General features: G+C 43.7%; 1 protein-coding gene and 1 long non-coding RNA gene across 6 annotated transcripts in view; one reads left to right on the forward strand and one right to left on the reverse strand.

Annotated features, from left to right (window-relative positions):
• Positions 1-1,018: 1,018 nt before the first annotated feature.
• Positions 1,019-12,087, forward strand: dtx3 (deltex E3 ubiquitin ligase 3). 5 transcript variants are annotated; one of them, XM_019892765.1, is made up of 5 exons: positions 1,020-1,664; positions 1,898-2,694; positions 7,558-7,775; positions 8,095-8,209; positions 8,275-12,087. In XM_019892765.1, the coding sequence occupies exons 1-4, from the start codon at positions 1,652-1,654 to the stop codon at positions 8,168-8,170; spliced, it is 1,104 nt and encodes a 367-aa protein (XP_019748324.1). In that variant the 5' UTR covers positions 1,020-1,651; the 3' UTR covers positions 8,171-8,209; positions 8,275-12,087. The 5 variants fall into 5 exon arrangements, with proteins under 5 accessions (XP_019748342.1, XP_019748351.1, XP_019748324.1 ...); XM_019892773.1 differs by having other exon boundaries at positions 8,278-12,087; XM_019892783.1 differs by having other exon boundaries at positions 1,019-1,470; positions 8,095-12,087.
• A 6,087-nt stretch (positions 12,088-18,174) lies between these two features.
• The window catches only part of LOC109529467 (uncharacterized), a 4,789-nt gene continuing 3,734 nt past the window's right edge, over positions 18,175-19,229 (reverse strand). Inside the window, exons 5-6 of the long non-coding RNA XR_002170840.1 lie at positions 18,623-18,723; positions 18,175-18,558 (exon numbers count right to left, since the gene is read on the reverse strand). This is a non-coding gene — a long non-coding RNA (uncharacterized LOC109529467). The remainder of the gene's footprint in view (positions 18,559-18,622; positions 18,724-19,229) is intronic.

Raw genomic sequence — 19,229 nt, forward strand, 5'->3', positions numbered from 1 at the left:
TATAAGGGTCAAATTTCACAGTGGCAGAAACCCACGCACCACTGGAAACCATAAGATGTCTTTCTGCCCCTACAGTAAGTAGGAGGTTTTAGTGGTAAAAAGGGAAAGAACTGAGCAATTACAGGACAAAATGTTTCGGCTGAAATCAAATAATTTTTTTGGAGCAACTGGGAGCAAAATGAAACTGATTACCCTAGTCTACATGGCAAATAAAGGGATTTCAAAGTCAATGGAAAACATTGACCCACATTACATCTTTTGAACAGTTCAACCTTAAACGTCTTGAGTTCGAATGGGAATCGTGTGGAACTTGGATGTTGAATGTCTCGTTGGAAAGAGTGAGGATTATTGGGAATGGGGGGTAAAAATGTCTAATTTGGGGAAATGCGAAAATTTGGGTAATGGGAAAAATAATAGCACAAATGTCCAGAATTTCTGGCATGTTAATTGTTGGAATCGATTGAATCTGTTGGACGCTACAGCTTCTTGTTTGCTTTCAAACTTAGCTTGTAGCAGACGTATACACATTATCAGCATGACCTCTCTGATCCACTGGTAAAAGGACACTTTAAATCTCTCCTCTTTCATCTAGAACTGCTTCAAACAGCAAAGTGTATGCAGAAAAGTGGTAAGATTGCATGACTGTCTGTGTCTTATGTGTTGTGTTGTATTATTTTGTTATTTTATGTTAACTGTTCTGTTGATGGCAGCACAGGTACCCACAAGGGCTCCTCTCTCTCCTGTGGTTGCACTGTGGTTGAGAGGAAAGAAATTTCATCTGTGCTGTATGTTGCACATCGAACATATCTGACAATAAAGTTGACTTGGCTTGAAATGTGGAATTAGATGTCGAAAAAGTGGAGTGAAAAAGAGAACAGTGTGTAAATTGCATTGACGCAACAAAATAAAAGCGTTTTAATTGGTAGTTCACGTCATGTATTGGTACTATTTATCATAAAGTGAGCCTTTATTAGACGTCGATTGTCGTGACAGAAGCCGTCCGTCCTTCCAGCCAATCACATCAACACTGACGAACTTCCGGGCTACGTTTTTTATTTATAATCTGGGTTAGGCGACGTTACACGCTCACAAACGACCATTTCTCCGAACATGAACAACAGTGTCAAGTATGTGATTAGAGCGCGGTGTGACGTCGTCAAGGCTGTCGGAAAAGAAGTCCAAGGGCATTAAGAAGTGAAGGTCTCCATCTTTGAGAAGCATTTGTCGGACAGCACAATTGCTCGGATTTGAACGCCAACGCGTAAAAATACAAGACAAGCCGTTTGAAAGCCGGACCACAAGACTGCTTCTTCCTCTTCCTTTTCCTCTTCCACCTCCTCGCAGTTAGCTAGCTTATACCGGCCACAAAGCTGCTAGCAAGGCTTGCCGCTAGCTGTGGGTTCAAAACAACCAAATGACGGTGGCGTTCGGATAGGGAGCAGAAGGTGGAGATGCTTAAGATTTAAAAAGGTTTGTTGACTATCACCAGGAGACAAATCGACAGCTGAACCGATGTTGCGAAATCGCTAACTCTTCCGTCGGAGAATGGCGGACCGCCGAACAGCTTCCATAATATTGGCTCATCCGTACAGTCATCGCGTGTTGTTCTTTTCTCGCCCGCTTGAAGCCTCCGTTGCCATTGAGGAGATTTATGGGCTCACAAGGTAAATGTCTGCGAGCGTGTGTTGTGACGCCATTGTTTACAGCCTCCGTTCGTGATCAGCTGATCTCATCGGAGCTCAAATGTTAAGTGTCGGTTCAGTATTTGCGTGGCGCCACACACAACCCTGCAAATGTGTCATGAGAAGCCCTGACGATTGTTTGCGCGAAATACCTACTCTGTGTACTTGTGGAGACACTTTGTTTTCCGTGTGTGTGTGTGTGTGTGTGTGTGCAGTTTCATCTGATGAGATGAGCGTGCGTGCTGGCCAGGGGAGTGATGAGGTGCTGGTGTCACAGGCTGTGTGGGACTACCTGGCCGCCGCTGGCAGGCCCTGGCTTCTCGACTTCCAGCACAAGCAGGGCATGAACGCTGGCATCGTCCGACGTGGTGAGAGCGGGGGCTGCTGCGCGGTGAGGCTGCAGCCAGTGCCAGGCGCCAGGCTCGCCGCGGTGGCGGACGCTCCCGTTTCCAGTGAGACACGCAAAGCCTTCATCGATCTGTGCCGCTGTGCCCGCAAGGAGATGAGTAAGCAGGATGGTGGCCCCAAGAGGAAGAGGGCCCTGCTGCCTTGTACGGGGGTCCTGCAGCCAAACGGGGAGGGGACCCTGCTCCAACTTTCACCCCAGCTGCCGTCTCGCCGCTCTCAGAGACAGCAGCAGCAGAAGTTCCGTAAGGCTGCGGACGAAGAGGCCTTCTCCGTGCTCCATGAAGCAGCCCACCGGAAAGACTGTGGAGCAACTTCCCACGGCGAGGCGGACGACAACAGTTCATGCTCCATCTGCATGGGGGACGTGGTAGATAAGACCACCCTGGAGAAATGCGGCCACTCCTTCTGCCGCTGCTGCCTGGATCAAGCCTTCAAGGTGAAGAGGGCATGTCCTGTATGTCGCCTTGTTTACGGCCAGCTGATTGGTAACCAGCCTGCCAATGGCACCATGATTGTCGAGCGGGATCCCACCCTGCAGCTCCCGGGTCATGAAGGCTACGGTTGCATCAGCATCATCTACAGCTTCCCTCCCGGCTTCCAGGCGGTGAGTTCGCCAACTGATTCTACATGGAAAAATTGATGGTGCACCATAGGGTTGGGCATTACACAGTTGCTCCCAATTGGACAGTAGTGATTAGACTCCACATGAGCAGGAATTTTGGGGCTGATCACCAAATTGAAATAAACCAAGCCCCATAACTTGTCACAAGGCCGAGCAATATGTCAATATTTAAATAACTTGTTTATTTGCTGCATATACTTGCGTACGGTTTATACAGTGTATCACCAATCTGGGGCAAGTGTGCTTTGAATTTGAAACATTTATATGTTAACACATGAGCAGAGCTCCACCAGTGAATGACTCACTAGTTAATACTTTAAAAAAAATAACTGACTCCACGATGGTGTACGCGTTTTTACTAACCAACAGGCATGGAACAAACAACTCTCCACATGACACATAAAAGGAAAAGATTTCATTTTGAACCGTGAAGCATGATGGGATGAGATCATCTCCATACAAGTGTGTGTGTGTGTGTGTGTGTGTGTGTGTGTGTGTGTGTGTGTGGGTGGTTGGTTGGGGGGGTCCCTGAATTTCATACTTAGATTTAGAAACCATGTGCAGTGTTCCCTCATTATTCACAGCTCAAGCACATGTGCATTTAACCACACAAGAAGCTTGCGGCCACTGTGGCGATAGAACGCATCCGTTAGCATAGCATTTAGCTTCGCTACTTTCCGATCAGAGCAGATAAAAGCCATGTACGTCGTCACGGGGGTGCCTCCCAGTGTTCAGACTTAGACACCACATCCGGTATTAAAACGCCCGTTAATTGGGAGATGCTCCTAAAAGTTACCTCAAGCACTGTTGTTTTATATTTATTTCTTTGCACGTGCTTTGAGAACCACTTGTACAACTCCATATCTTGATTGGAACTTTTTCATGGCCATTTTCCTTTCATGTATTTATTTTAATTTTATTTATTTCATTGGGATAGTGAACATTAATCAAAACATGAATAAACAGTGTAAGTGCGCTGGATTTAGCATAAATGCTCGTTTTCAGCCATAGCCCAGAGGCAGGTTTCTGAACATAAACATAACATATAAACAGTTAAAATAATAAAACACAACACACAACTTAAAACACGACAGTCATGCAATAGACTGCGTAGACTGTCAACAGCGCCTTTCATCTTCGATAAACAAAACGGAGCTGTGAAAAATGCTGCAAAAAACAAGTGCCCTGCGGCTGTCAAGGGGCGACGGTCAAATAGCGCCGACGTTCCTCCCAATGAAAATCAGTCATGGTACACATGTGCTGCAGAGAAGGCGCAATCACCAAGCACAGATTCTTCTCTTTTGAAGAATGTGGCCAAAAAGGCTAAAAAAAAAGTCCACGTCGGGTCCACCTGAACAAAAACCGTGACAAAAAAAAACAAACAAAAAAAAAAAACCCCAAAGCTCATGAATAGCACTTGCCGACTGCTGCCTACTAGGGTGCCATCTTGGATTGTTTAGTTTTTACAAACTTTTCATTTTATTTGTGTCTACAGAGTGTCCAAATAGTCCGGATACAGAGGTAAAGAAATATGAATGTCCCTATAAATTTCATAAATAAATATGATGAAGTCAACAATTTTAACATATGATATACTATATTTTTAGTTATATTTTATTACGACAAATTCTTTTTTTACTTATAGTTCTCTTTCATTTTGTTTTGTGTTTTGCCACGTGGCGTCATGCTCACAGTGACGTAGTGGCGAGTTCTGTTGATGAGCAGTGTCAAAACGGCATGTTTGTTCAATCATTGACATTGCATCATCAAAGAAAGGAAGCCATTTTCAACACTCAAAATTGGTGGAGAATTTGTTTCGTGAGGGATGACTAATAGTGTAGATTTTTGTAAAAATATTGAAGTGACCAAATTCGGAATATGAGCCAACAGCGATTTCCAGGGCCAGTGCTGGTTCTGGCAGGGCCAATATGGCTCGTGGTGGCCCAACACCACCGAAAGGCTTAATGTAGAACCCTGATTACAAAAGTGCAAAGCAAAGGTTTTTGCAATAAACTGCACAAGGAATGCTAAAACATTGGCAGTTGTCGTTCAAGAAAACAAAGTCCCGTTGCACAGCACGCGATGCTATTGAGCCTCACATGGACGATCGGGAAAAAAAAATGCCGATTGGAAGAGCGAATTGGGATCAACTGTATCACACTCCTTGCTACTTTTGACCCTTTAAATATTTCACTCTCTGATTTGAAGCAGCCGGTTTTCAAAATTTGACCCTTTGATTTGAAACAGACAACTTTCTAAGCCTGATAGCCTACGCCGTCAAATGTGAGTGGAGCTTCTTGTCACAAGTTTGATCATTTTTTTAGGAGTGTCGGCCCAGGAAAATGAGTAAGAGGAAGAAGTTCATTTGATTTTGATTGTGACGTTTTTTTTTTCTTCCCACGAAAAAAAGACCATTCTTCTTCGTTAATGTGTTGTGTCATATGACATGGTTTGTATACATTTTCCTGCACTGTAAAAGTACCTGGAATTGACCTGTGTTGTGTCCAGTTCTAGCAAGTGCGTGGATCAGTGTTGTGTAGAGCAGAGGTCCCCAACCGCCGGTCCGCGGACCGGTACCGGGCCGCACAGAAAGAACTTGCCTTATTTCCGTTTTATTTATTTCGGAATACGAAATATGTTTTATTTTGAAAAATTACCGGATTCTCTGTTACATCCGTCTGTGTCACGCTTGACTCACGTCAAAGGCACACTTCTCGGTCACGTGACCGACGACGCTCATAAACAAAACGCTGAAGCCCGCAAAATGAGTAAAAAAGCTGCTTGGAGATCGCAAATGACGGCCGCCTTAAAAGTATGTTCGAAACTACTGGATCAAAGTTATGGCTGAATACTCTGAGATCGCCACAATAGCACTGTTGCTATTTCCGACATCCTACCTGTGTGAGGTGGGGAGTTTCTGCAGCAACAGCGACTAAAACAAAATTACGAAGTAGACTGGACATAAACCACACACTTGAGGTGTCATTGTCTCCCATTACCCCGAGATGGGACTGTCTGATTGCAGAAAATCAAGCTCGGGGCTGTGGTGAGTCGTCATTTTCATGCACTTTGAATTTGCGTTGTATCGTATTTTGAAGGCATTAAACATTACCAGAGCGATAAGAGTGTTGCGACCAGATTAGACGCTCCTTGTGTTTATTATTATATTTCGAAAACACCACAGATTTCATGCAGCTCATACCATATTATTTTGTTGTATTAATTCCGCCACACCTTAAATGCCGGTCCCTGAAAATATTGTCTGACTTAAACCGGTCCGTGGGGCAAAAAAGGTTGGGGACCCCTGGTGTAGAGTGAGCAATTAAAAACATGTCAGAAACCAGAAAGGCAGCCTTCCGTCGAGAACAAAATCATTTGGAGACATTTTGGTTTCAAGTTGTTGGACAGAAAGCAGAATTAAATTGTATGCAAAGTTTTCTCACGCTATCATGTTTGCAACCCAAGGCAATGCCTTTTTTGTTTTTTCAATAGTTTTACTCGTTGGTAATTTCATGTCGCTGATGGTGTAATGGTACACTCGCCTGACTTGTGTGTATGCAGCGTGGTATCGGTTCCCACTCATTAAGGGTGTGGATGTGGGTGTGAATGTGCGTTGGTGTCTCTGTGTGCCTTGCAACCAGTTCACCAGGTGTAGTCCGCCTTTTGCCTAAAATCACCAGGGATAGGCTCTAGCAACCCTGTTCAGGATAAGCGCTGTTGAAAATGCCAGTGTTTTTCCATTTTTTATTTCAAGGCTTTTGTTAATTTTACATGCGTGGCTTACTTAGTTTGGTTGGGAAAACGCAATAGATTTTCCCACCCAAACTATATCACTGCTGGACAATCGACACACAGTGGACAAGGATGACACAAAGAAAAACAAGTCTCTAACGCAGTGCACAAATTTGCGAGGGGTCAACCAGAAACAACAGAATTTTTATTCCCCGATTTTGACCAAAAAAAAAATGTCCAAAGCATGTTTCGTCAAGCAACCAGTGTGCACAAAGAAAAGCAGGCAGGCGCCCGTGTGCAGTGAACATTTCCGGTACAAGGAGTGATTTACAATTGGACAGAAGACACGCCAGACACGCCACCGCCACGCAAGCGACATTAAAAACCAAGGCCGTGTAGAGTATTTAACGAGGCGGGTTTGATTTGCGTGAGGGAGGATCTGCCCTTCCTCTTGAGTCTCATCGCTTCGCAACGCAGGCGGTAGCTCTTAGGTCTTCATCTTCTAAGATGTGAGCGGAGCTGCGCGCGTAAATTAAACCGCTGACACAGTGGACGAACAGATAGGAGGAAATGTTTCCACCATTCTCCATGCGTGGTCCACTCCTTCTCCAAAGTGCAATTTGTGTCCTCAAAAGACCATCTGACAGTGCAGCTTTCACATCAAAAGTGTACGCTCACTGCGTGGACTTATTTCATGGTTTTGGCTGGAAACGATATGGCTTCATTCTTCCAGAATTTATGCTGTAGAGGCCGAGCTCTGTGTGCATACCATTGTGCAGTCTTAAATCGAAAGTTGACACGCGGCGGTTGCTCAATGAACACAGCGGCCATTTACATTATTTTTAAACAAATGAGAAGTAGTATCGCCTTTATATTTCAAGTTGAGTTTTGGTTGTTGTGGCTCAAATTTTGAAATAAATGAGGAATTGCTTCTCAGTGATTTCAATGTCAATCGAAATAATTGTGACGGTTGGCTTTGTCGTAATCGTCCAGCCCGAGTGCGAGGGCCCGCTCATCACTTGTTTGCAGCTTGATCTACAGTTGTGGTTCCTTGTGTGTTCGTCGCACAGCCCAGAACTCATTGAGTATGTTGTGTACTCTTGATGCCAAAAGCCAGAGCATCCCAACCCGGGCGTGCGCTACCCAGGAACAGACCGTTTGGCCTACCTCCCTGACAGCCCCGAGGGGAACCGTGTGCTAGGCCTGCTGCGCCGGGCTTTCGAGCAGCGCCTTACCTTCACCATCGGTACCTCCATGACCACAGGCTTGCAAAATGTCATCACCTGGAATGACATTCACCACAAGACCTCAATATGGGGCGGGCCCCGCTGGTACGTGACAACGTCCGTCCGTCTTTTGGTAACTGAGCCCCTTCGCTAAGCCACACCTTGTAAAGGCAGACTGGCCAATCAAAGCACACAATGAAGGACGACGCAGATGAAACTTCAAAGTTGCAATTTTCTGTAGTGTCTTTTCAAAGCTAATAATTATTATTTAGACTTACACATTGTACTTTTACATAAAGCTATTGAGGACAACAGTAAACGGTATAGAACTGATGGAAGCCGAGGTTCGTTGATATTTCGCTGCCTAGTCTTCCCATAGGTTTAGAATTTGCTGTGCTGTTTTTGTTTTTTTTGCCCCTCTCAGTTTTGGATACCCAGACCCGACGTACCTGGTGCGTGTGACAGAGGAGCTGCGAGAGAAAGGCATCACGGCGGAATGAAGCGAAAGACCTTCAGGAGTGTGCAGGACTTGAGAGCGGGTATGTAATGGCAAGATGGTTGCGGGTTGGTGTGTTCAAGACATCACGTAATGGTTGGCCCTCAGCAGACAGGTGCTGCTGCAGCAGAGTCCCATTCGCAGTGCGCGCCGACTCGAGTTGATTTCGGCTCAGTGCTACGACCTGTGGAAGGCGTGAGTGAGCGCAGCTCGTGCTTCAGACATCTTATTTTGGAATCACTCTGTCATGAAGACTGTTTTGTTTTGAATGTTTAGTTCTGCTCTGGGGATTCCCTCCTTTGTTTTTTCCCCAAGCACATTTTTGTGATCGTGCGAACGTTCAAAATGGGTGTCTTGTTTCCCAGATGACAGAATAGCATCGCTAAAAAAGACTTTTGCAATCCAAAGCACTTGCAGGCACTTTTTTTGCACCCATTTTCTTCCTGTAATTTTTTTTTTCGCGCAGCAGCTGTCTGTCGTCGCGTGATGTCATTAGTTCAGACCTTTGTGATTTGTTTTCCCCGTGTCCGTCATGAACTAAAATGGGGGAGTTTTCAAACACAAATAATGTGGCTTTTTAAGCATCGTTCACCCGTGTTATCCCAAGATGCCTCACAGGCATCGAGCTCATAAGACCTTAGTAAGTTAGTGCTATGCTCATCTAATTAGTAGTAACCAGATTTATGACGATGTCAAATATGAAGGGCATACAAGCCACTAAACCAAATCAATGGCACAAAAGCTCTTGAAATCAAATCAAATCTATGCCTCTATCTCTGTCGAATTGGGAGATTTGCCTGCTGAAACTCGTTTAACTTGATAACACCGTTCTCTCAAATGTTTATCTGGGTTGATGATCGATGACGTGGGCTTGGGGGAAATTAAGAAAATTTAGGAGCAAATATGATTAGAATTGTTATGGTGTGGATTTCGTTGTGCCTTTTCTGATAATCACTTTGATAAAAAAAAAAAATGGAGCATGACGTTACTCAGTAAGTTCTGTTTGTACTTCCATGTTACATGGCAAAACTCTTTGTAGCGGAGAGGCTCTCACAAGGGATCAATGTATCAAACCGCTTTGCTTAAGCAGGTTACGCACATACCCACTTGAAACATTTCTCCCGGTTACCAAAATGAGAAACCCTACGAGGAGGAAAAAGAAAAAAAAAAAACAGACAAACCCACCATTGTCTCTCAACTGATGTGTGAGAGGCAGCACGGCGCTACACAATACCATGACTGACGGAAAATACAAAAAAAGAATAGAAGGCATAAAGCTAACTTAGCTTATGCGCTGATTGGATGGCAGTTGAAAACTCTGGTTATATTGACTGCACACATGAGGATTTGCAATTACAAATAACAGACAAGTTCTAAATTTACAGTTGTTTTCTGTCCAGATGACACAGCCTACACCAGGGGGATAGTCACTCTGAAGGACATCAGGGGCCGAATGTAATGACATGTTTTCGCTCTATGGTTTATTTAGGGGTTAGTAACATAAGAACTTTCTCGTAAGTAATTTCCACTTGAATACAGTTAATAGAAACTTCATTTGCATGTACGTCGCCATTGTTGTTTACTTCGCAATGCATTCATGGCAGTGATGTAAAATGGTTGCGCGCTTTTGTTTTTAGCGGTCGCAGCTGTTCAGACCTTTCAAATTCGAAGTGGGAGTGTCATCAAAGAGATGAGGAAGAAGCCTGTGGGTGATAATGTGATAAAGCTGGAGTTGGGGCATTTTCGGACATGCACATCTCTCAGTGGATTCATCTGTCGTAAGCGGTGAACATTGTACACGTAGAGGTGTGGCAAATTATGTTGTAAACAGCAAAAGCAAGATGAAGTATATATTTCTAACAATGTTTCAATCGTAGTTTTTTCGCCAGAGAAAATACTTTTTTTTTTTTTTTTTTTTTTAACGTGAATATGCCAAATACCAAGTAATAGTTAAATAACCATGTACAAAAACACCTAAACACACGCAATCAAATGAAAACTATGCGCTCCCCACCTATTCTCCACCTCGGCTTGACCGAACATGTTAAAAAAAAAAAGACCATATGCAGAACCTAAAAACTAGATGGGTCCCAGACGTCGACAGGTGGTAGATTGAATCTTGCTTTTAACCCATGCTCCCAAAAGTCGTAGATCATAAGCATCTAGACAGGTCAGCAATTCTATCGGACATTGCGCACAAATGTTTTATGCCCCCGTCATGTCACATTTCGAGAGCGATGGGAGAAATAAGTGTTGTGTAACACACCTGTTAAAGCTGCTAAACTGATATCAAATCTTGAGAGTATTGATCACCACCAAGTTGTCTCTATGTAATGGAGGTTTTGCCGGCCTATGGGAATAGAGTAGCGCAGGGAAGGAAGAACCCCTATTGGATGATAGTTACAGTCTACACCACGAGGAATCGGTGAACGTTTATACCGAAACGCCGTTTCTCTACATGAGCCACCCAATACTAAAATTGAAAATTAGGCAACGTCAGACCACCACTAAGATTACAACTTTGCAACAAAGTTATACGAACTCTTGGTGGCTTCCCGCTGCAAATAAAAGAACAGATAATCTTATCCAAGGAATCAAAAAGAATTGTTTCGGCCCCCCCCCCCCCCCCCCGGAAAAAAAGGGGAAAGACTGACAATCGAAATTTTGGCCACGTATTCATCTTTACAACTTGAATCTTGCCAATCAATGAAAGGGGGAGGTTACCTTTGAATAACAGAAGAAACCTTTGAGATAAGGGGAGTGATGTTAGCCAGTGAACGATTGGACAGAGATCGTGTCACAATGATAACCAAGTAATTCAAACTCAAACAAGTCAGTCAGATTACTGGCGCTGAGGCGGATTCTTTTCCAGCTTCAATTTAAGAGAGCAGTCACAGAAGTAGTTGGATCAGTAACATATGATAAGAAATTGTCCGTGTATCATGACAAACTAAACTCTCTACCGTTTAGAGTGATTCCTCTAACCAAGGAAGAAGATCAACATGAGTTGAGCATGCTCAGTGGAAAAGACATCAGAGTCATCAGAGTAGCTCTCACTGGCTTTAGGAGATCAATAAAGGTCAAATCCGGGAAATACAAATTGCCAAATTTTTCCAAACGACAATTACTCTCTAAAAAGCTTTTGACAGCATCCAATAAAATCGACATCTCCGGGGATTTGGTGGTTTAGCATAAATTGTATTAAAACATGATGACCCTTTTTAAAATCATGTTCCTCCTTGGCTATCAAATACAAGGGTGGACTGTCTGCAAACGAGATGCAATTAATTTAGCCAACGTCGTCACATCAGCGTTGAGCAGAGATCATGATTTATCAAATCCACACAAGGTCGGCTTTTCGTCTTTCTTAAGAAGGAGTGCGATTCTGTTCAAGTGGGTGGCAAGGGATCACATTCGTCAACCCATTAAATGCTGACAAAAGCGGAAATTCGTCCATTGTAGTGCTGTCTACGGGAAGTTCAAACTTAGACAGAATAAAATAATTTCAACATGATGTTGACTTCTATCGGATCTGTCGTGATCACATTCCAATTATTTTGGATGTTAGGTATTAACATGAGAAGCAACTTTGCGTTGTAACTGTGCCACTAATCTGCTCGCATTGTCACCACATTCTTATTGTGCGCCACGACTTAATAGTAGCGAGCACTCAGCTTCTCTTGTTGGCATGAAATCAAATTGTGCTTGTAAATCAAAATGTTCGGAAGTGGGATTCAACGCAAATCTGTCGTCCAACTTCCTGGTCGCGATTGTTTTTCATTCAGCCTCAAATTAAGCCTATTTTTAGAGAGCACATCGTAAGAAATAATCTGTCCTTTAAGATACGCTTTCAGGTCTCCCACAGAAGTGAAGACAAATTGGTTGTTCTGGTTAAAAGAAAGGAAATCATTTAAGAGAGATATAAAAAATTCTTGGTCTGCCAACAGTCGAGAATCAAATCTCCAGGAGGGAGGATTCCACCTATAACTCATCAGCTGAATATAAAATAAAATACAGAATAGTCTGAAGAAACACGAGAATTAAAAGGAATAGCAATAAATAAATCCTGGAATATGGCTGATGGACCTTGGAGAAGGAAGAACGTTTCTTTATAGGCGGGTTACGGTATCTCCCAAGCCCATTCGCCGTAAAATCTGAAACTCTTTTCGCCAGGTGGCCTGGTGGTCCAGTGGTTAGCGTGTCGACCTCACAGTGCAGAGGTACCGGGTTCAATTCCAGCTCCGGCCTCCCTGTGTGGAGTTTGCGTGTTCTCCCCGGGCCTGCATGGTTTTCTCCGGGTACTCCGGTTTCCTCACACATTCCAAAAACATGCACGGCAGGCTGAACACTCTAAATTGTCCCTAGGTGTGAGTGTGAACATGGATGGTTGTTTGTCTCTGTGCCCTGCGATTGGCTGGCAGCCAGTTCAGGGTGTCCCCCGCTTACTGCCCGAAGTCGGCTGGGATAGGCTCCAGCTCCCCCCGCGACCCTTGTGAGGATAAGCGGATTGGAAAATGGATGGATGGATGGATGGATATTTTAGCCATTGCAAACGGGGGACTGCAATGGCTAGTCTCCCAAAACCACCTAATGAGAATAATAATAATAATACATTTCATTTGTAAGCGCCTTTCACAACACTCAAGGACACTTTACAGGCAAGAGCAAACAATAAAACAATAAAATAAAACCACAGATAAAATTATAAATAAAAGATGAATTTATGTAGAATAAGCCAGTCTGAATAGGTGGGTTTTGAGCTTGGTTTTGAATGTGGAAAGAGAATCAATGTTACGAATATTGGGCGGAAGGGAGTTCCAGAGTTTGGGGGCAGAGTGGCTGAAGGCCCTGCACCCCATTGTGCTGAGACGGGCAGAGGGTATAGAGAGGTGGAGGGAGGATGAAGACCTGAGTGAGCGAGAAGGAATCGCGATCTGAAGAAGATCTGATAGTTAGGGGAGGGCAAGGTTATGGATGTCTTTGAATGTGTAAAGAAGTATTTTGAAATTGATATGTTTAACAGGGACCCAGTGGAGCTGTCGGAGGATGGGGGTGATGTGATGGAAGGAGGGGGTTTTCGTAATGATCCAGGCTGCTGAATTCTGAACAAGTTGAAGTTTATGGAGAAATTTGAGATGGACGCCGAAAAGAAGTGAATTGCAATAGTCAATGCGGGAGGTAACGAGGCTGTGAACAAGGATAGCAGTAGTATGAGGGGTGAGAGAGGGACGGAGACGGTTGATGTTACGGAGGTGGAAATATGCGGACCGGGTAATGTTATTGATGTGGGAGTGGAAAGATAGTGAGCTGTCGAGGATGACACCCAAGCTCTTGACCTGAGGGGAAGGAGATACAGTGGAGTTATTAATTGTGAGGAAAAAATTGTCGGCTTTGCATAGTGTGGATTTAGTACCAACGAGGAGGAGTTCTGTTTTGTTGCTGTTTAACTTGAGGAAGTTATGGGTGAACCAAGATTTGATTTCTGAGAGACAGTGAGAGAGGGAGGAGGGTGGGAGGGAGGCGTCGGGTTTGCTGGAGAGGTAGAGCTGGGTGTCATCCGCGAAGCAGTGAAAGTGAATACCAAATTTGCGAAAAATATTGCCAAGCGGAAGAAGGTAGATCATGAACAGGAGGGGACCGGGGACAACCCTGGGGAACACCAGAAGTGACGGGGAGGGATTGTGAAGTGAAAGAATTGAGTTGGATGAACTGAGAGCGGCCAGTGAGATATGAATGGAACCAACTTAGGGGGGTGTGGGTGATGCCTAAGGTGGAGAGTCTATTGAGGAGGATGGAGTGCGAAATGGTGTCGAAAGCTGCACTCAGGTCAAGCAGAATGAGAATGGAGATTAAGCCAGAGTCTGCTGCCATGAAGAGATCACTTGTGATTTTTATGAGAACTGTTTCTGTACTGTGACTGGGACGGAAGCCGGACTGGAATTGTTCATAAAGACTATTACAGGTGAGGTGGGAATGGAGCTGAGAGGCAACAATTTTTTCAAGAATTTTTGAGATGAAAGGAAGGTGAGAGATGGGGCGTAGGTTATTGAAGTCATTGGGATCTGAACCGGGTTTTTTTCAGGATTAGGGTGACAGCTGCGATTTTGAAGGAGTTGGGAACAATTCCAGACGACAGAGAGGAATGAATAATGGCTGAAATGAATGGAAGCAGAGAGGGCAAGCAAGATTTGACCAGAACTGTGGGGAGGGAATCTAGCTGACAGGAGGAAGTCTTGGATTTGAAGAAGATAACAAGGGAAGGCTGCTCAGTCATGTGTTCTCCCGTAGAAACAGAATTTAAACGCTTCAAATGTGTGAAAACCATTGAGCTCTTCACAGAATCATCCATGTCTCTAAAAGTTCCAGCTAGCAAATCTGAAATGTGTGCCTGCTCCACCTAAACTGAAATGTACTTCATGCTCAAGTTTTAAAAACATGCATACAAATGACCAAAGAAAGCAAGAGGTGGGGCACCCGACCCTCCCATCAAACCAACAAACAAAAACAGCTCCAAAAGTCTCCATAAACGGGGAAAAAAAAAGGGAAAGGCGGTGTTTCCCACAGGAACTAAAAGTTGCCTAAGTTCTGCATTTCTCTTTGTTTGCACACAACTGCAAACAAAGAGAAATGCAGAACGATCAAAAGCAAGAAGCCCTGCTGGTTCCAAATCCACCAAGAAAATGCGCAAACTTGGTCCACTACGTTGCATATTTCATTGGACACACACACCTTATGTAGTAAAGATAACAATGATATTAAGAATACAAAAATAAGTTTTGACATATTCACTGGCCCTCTCCGCTGACACAAAGTCGTCCTCCTCCATACCGCAGTAGGCAACAGGAAAGGCGAGCCGGACGAAAGAGGCCAAATCGAACACCTGTCAATAGCTTGAAGTTGTCACATAATATTATTGAATGCAGGCCGGGCTCAAGTAATCTTGGCTGTGTGATCTGGAAAAGACTTGAGATGGCGAAACCCGCTGAAGCTCCCTCGCACGGCCTAAAATGTCAGCTCAGCTCACTGTAAGAGTGAAATCTGCGTCATTGGCCTGGTGTGTGCTTAGGTTAAAGTGCTCCAGATGTGGCTCCTTTTCTAAACCAAGTGCCTCTTCTAAGTAGTAGTTGATCATGAATCTGGACCCTCTGCAACTCCTACAAACCTGATGTGATCTGGAATCCAAATCTTCGGGCTTGGAAACGGGAGCAGTCAGGCACTCGAGTCGTTTTCATCTCCACGAAGTCATCGGTAACACAGAGTGCATGCTCCATCACACCCACGGCAACCCTTAAGAGTAGTAACAGTAGCCACGGTCGCAGCTCTTTCATTAGCCATCTGTGTCTTGTCGGCTTGTAAATCAAGCTTGATTGTAGATATAGCATCGCCCGGAGCCTGGCGAAGTTCGTTTTTGAAAATACCCGCAATGTCCTTCCCCAGCGAAGCGAACCACTCGAGCTTGATAGCGGTGGCGTCTTGATCATCTAATGCCAACGTGGCAACAACGGGGTCTGGCGAAACACTCGGAAACATGCCCGCGGTGAGCTGCCGGACAGTTTAACGTCATCCAATGTTACAATTCGAGCCTTAAAGTAAAACAAAGTGCAACGAGGGAGGGGAAGTTACCTGCACTTTTTAATCAAAACCGACAAGAGCTTCTGAACAGCGCCCCCCTCGGAGTTCCTTTGAAAGGAATTCCTCATGATATATGTCGACCTATATGTGGATGTCGCCAAGTGTGTTTTCCGTGGTCAAAATGCATGCAAGCATGGCAATCAAGGCAGCCACTGAAAAAAAATGTCCACCCTCGCCATTCCACAGTATACAGATAGTGTGATTTAATGAACATTATTATCCAATATAGCCTACCTGGGATGAAGTAGTGAAGTGGACTCGGTGGCCAAAACGCATGTCAGTACAATGCTTACTTAATGGGGGGGCAATTGAATGTGCACAGGAGGGGTGGAAAAAAAGCAAAGATTATCAAGTGGATAAAACGTCAAACATTTAACAATTAGCTATTAAAAAGCAAAACGATGTTGATTTCAGCATTAAATTTGCACTGTCCCCATCGGGCCAGCATTAGTGCACTGCTGATGGCCCGACAGTCACGCCGTGGCATCGAGCCACCGTTAATGTTGTACCCTTGGGACATATTCCAGACATCAGTGAATCGTGCCTTTGGTGATTCTAAAAACTGAATAAGCGGGCGAATCTGCCCCAGTTGTTGGTATGTGTGAAGCCCGCTCAAGTGCAGTAACTTGCTTGGCTTAGTGATACTTTTTGTCATTTCATGCATTTCACCTCACAGCGTTTTTTTTTTTTTTGTTTTTTTTTTGTTTTTTTTTAATTTCTGTTTAAGGGACCAGCAGATCTTTTGGACACAGGATTGTAGTTTTGCAAAAGCTACTGTATTAATATTTCTATGCATCATGTGAAAGGCAAAAAAGAAGGAAAGGAAGCTTTAGACATGATCTAGACGGACAAGGTCGCAATTTTGCTTTTATTTTTTTGGGGGGGGGTGTCAATCGGTACTTTGTTGATATTCAGAATAATGTGCTTTACACTTTAATACTTGAATAAAATTTTGTTTGAATAAAATTTTGTTTGGCAGTGTGTTATTTGTCTGCACACACACATCACTCGAGCGATGCACTATGACCTCGCTCACACACACATAAAATGGCCGACCTGTAAAGTTGATCGGAGTCAGAGACATGCTCTTATCAGCAATAGCTTCGAATTTACTAAATTTGAATCACTTTCAGGGTTAATGTACAGCATTCTACCACAAACTATTGACATTTGTGACAATGGAGAGGAAAAATAAAACTTGGCATGCACTATTTGGTAATCAGTTTCCACGCAAAATAATTTTGACGATTATGGCTTGATGTGTCCAGCGGAGCCCCAACTGTGAAAAACAAACACAATGCCAGAGCTGTCAAATGTTATGGATCACATGGATTTCGTTACTCGAAGCCTCACTAAAAGATGTGCAAGAGTACATTCAGTGAATACAATGTTCAGTTTTAAGGTTAAAACATGAACAACTTGTGTCATGTTGACAAGTTACACACATTGATTGTATTTAGAAGAGTAAAACAACTTTGGTTGTTTCCATTTATATGCAAGAGGAAAAAATGCCCAAGTCATGGCACATTCTGCCTACGTCACTATTTGTTGAGCAATTAATGCAGGACCTTTTTTTCGTTATGCATACAGCTGGTTGAGTCTTTTGTTGCAATAATAGTTTTTTTTTTTCCCTAGTTTTTCAAAACCATTGAAATACTACTTGGGCAATTAAGCTATGGGGCTGACGAAATGTATTAAAAGTTTTCGCGTCAGACTTTTAACAACCAGAGAGATGAAGACAAGTTTGCGTTTCAGAAAGATGCACCCTTTGTACAAACCCAATTCGAACAAAGTTGGGACGCTGTGTAAATTCAAACAAATACATTGATTTACAAATCGTGTTTCAACCTGTTTTTAATTGAATACACTCTACATAGACAAGCTATTTAATGTTCCAACTGATGGACTTGATTGTTTTTAGCAAATCATAGAATTTTATGGCTGCCACACATTTCCAAAAAGCTGAAACTGGTGGCAGAAAAAAACTGAGGAAAAGATCAAACACCTGTTCACCACCTTGTGAACCACCATGTGAGAAACTAGTCGACAGTTTAAGGACAATGTTGCACAACATAAAATTGCAAGGAATTTAGGGATTTAATCCTATAGAGTCCATAATATCAAAGGTTTGAGAGAATCTGGAGAAATCACTGCATGTAAGCGGCAAGGCCGATAAAACAACATTGAATGCCCGTGACCTTCGATCCCTCAGGCGGCACTGCATCAAAAATCAACAACGTGGAAAAGATATCGCCACATGGGCTCAGAAAATCAATGTCAGTAAATCCACTTCAGCGCTACATCTTTTTTAGTGCAAAGAAAAAGACATTTATCCACAACACCCAGAAACGCTGTCTGAGCTCATCTAAGATGGACTGATGTAAAGTGAAAAAAGTGTTCTGTGGTCTGCAGAGTCCACATTTCAAATTGTGTTTGGGAAGTCCAATTTTAAATAGGCCAAAACATAAAATTGCAATTCACTTTATTGAATTTGACGATTAAAAATCTTTTGTTTTAAAAGTTCAACTCAGAGGTTTTGAGATCTTCTGCTCCTGAGGCTGTAACGTGTTTGGACCTGGTCAACCTGCTTATCTTCCACAAGAATGCTGTAAACCAGAGGGGAGGAAGAAGAGAAGGCGGAGCGCCTGCGAGGATGCCGGCCTGGAGTCACTGCGGCATTGGGGGTAATGACAGTCAGCACTGAAGTGTCTGTCACCGTTGTGACTGCTGTATTTCTGAGATGATGATCAGCGCTCCAACCTGCATGCACACACGAACACTAATTGTGGCTCTGCACTGCCAAAAGTGGGCATTTTTTACTGACCAATGATTGAGAGATGTGAGGTCTGAGGCATCTGTGCTTGGAAATGCCATGTCTCTCTCTTCTTGACATCTGACTTTCTTCAATGTCTCTTTTTGTCTTCCCTGGAACAAACAGCCATGTTTCACTTATTTTTTCATCGTAGAAAGGGTTCCGTCAGTCGTCATCTACACCTGTGGGTAAAAAACAAAAAACAAAACAAAAAAGGACGTTTCGCTTCTCTCACAAGCCCTGTTCACACGGCACACATTTGGTCCGACGCTGCACCGAAATATTTTGTTGCGATATATTTTACACCGGAGCAAATTTTGTGGAGCGGTCACACGTGCAAAACCGCTGAGCGTGACAGCACCGGCGCAGCGTCGGCGCAGCTCCACTTGCGGTCACACGTGCAGTTTCTGCTGCAGACCAAAACGACAGGAATGCGGAAGTGAAACAGGTTCAGGTCGAGTCGGGCTTCTCTCTCGCGGACTTTTATTTTTTTTTTTTTAATAAATATTATGGCGGACACTATTCTGTCCTTGTTCAGAATAGATCCACTTGTTGGCAGTCGTGGAATAAAGTCGTGTTTACAGTCAATCGTGTGTGCTCCTTATGACTGCCACAATAT

The sequence above is a fragment of the Hippocampus comes genome, unplaced genomic scaffold (assembly GCF_001891065.2).
Source record: "Hippocampus comes isolate QL1 unplaced genomic scaffold, H_comes_QL1_v1.1 scaffold296, whole genome shotgun sequence".
Lineage (NCBI taxonomy): Eukaryota > Metazoa > Chordata > Actinopteri > Syngnathiformes > Syngnathidae > Hippocampus > Hippocampus comes.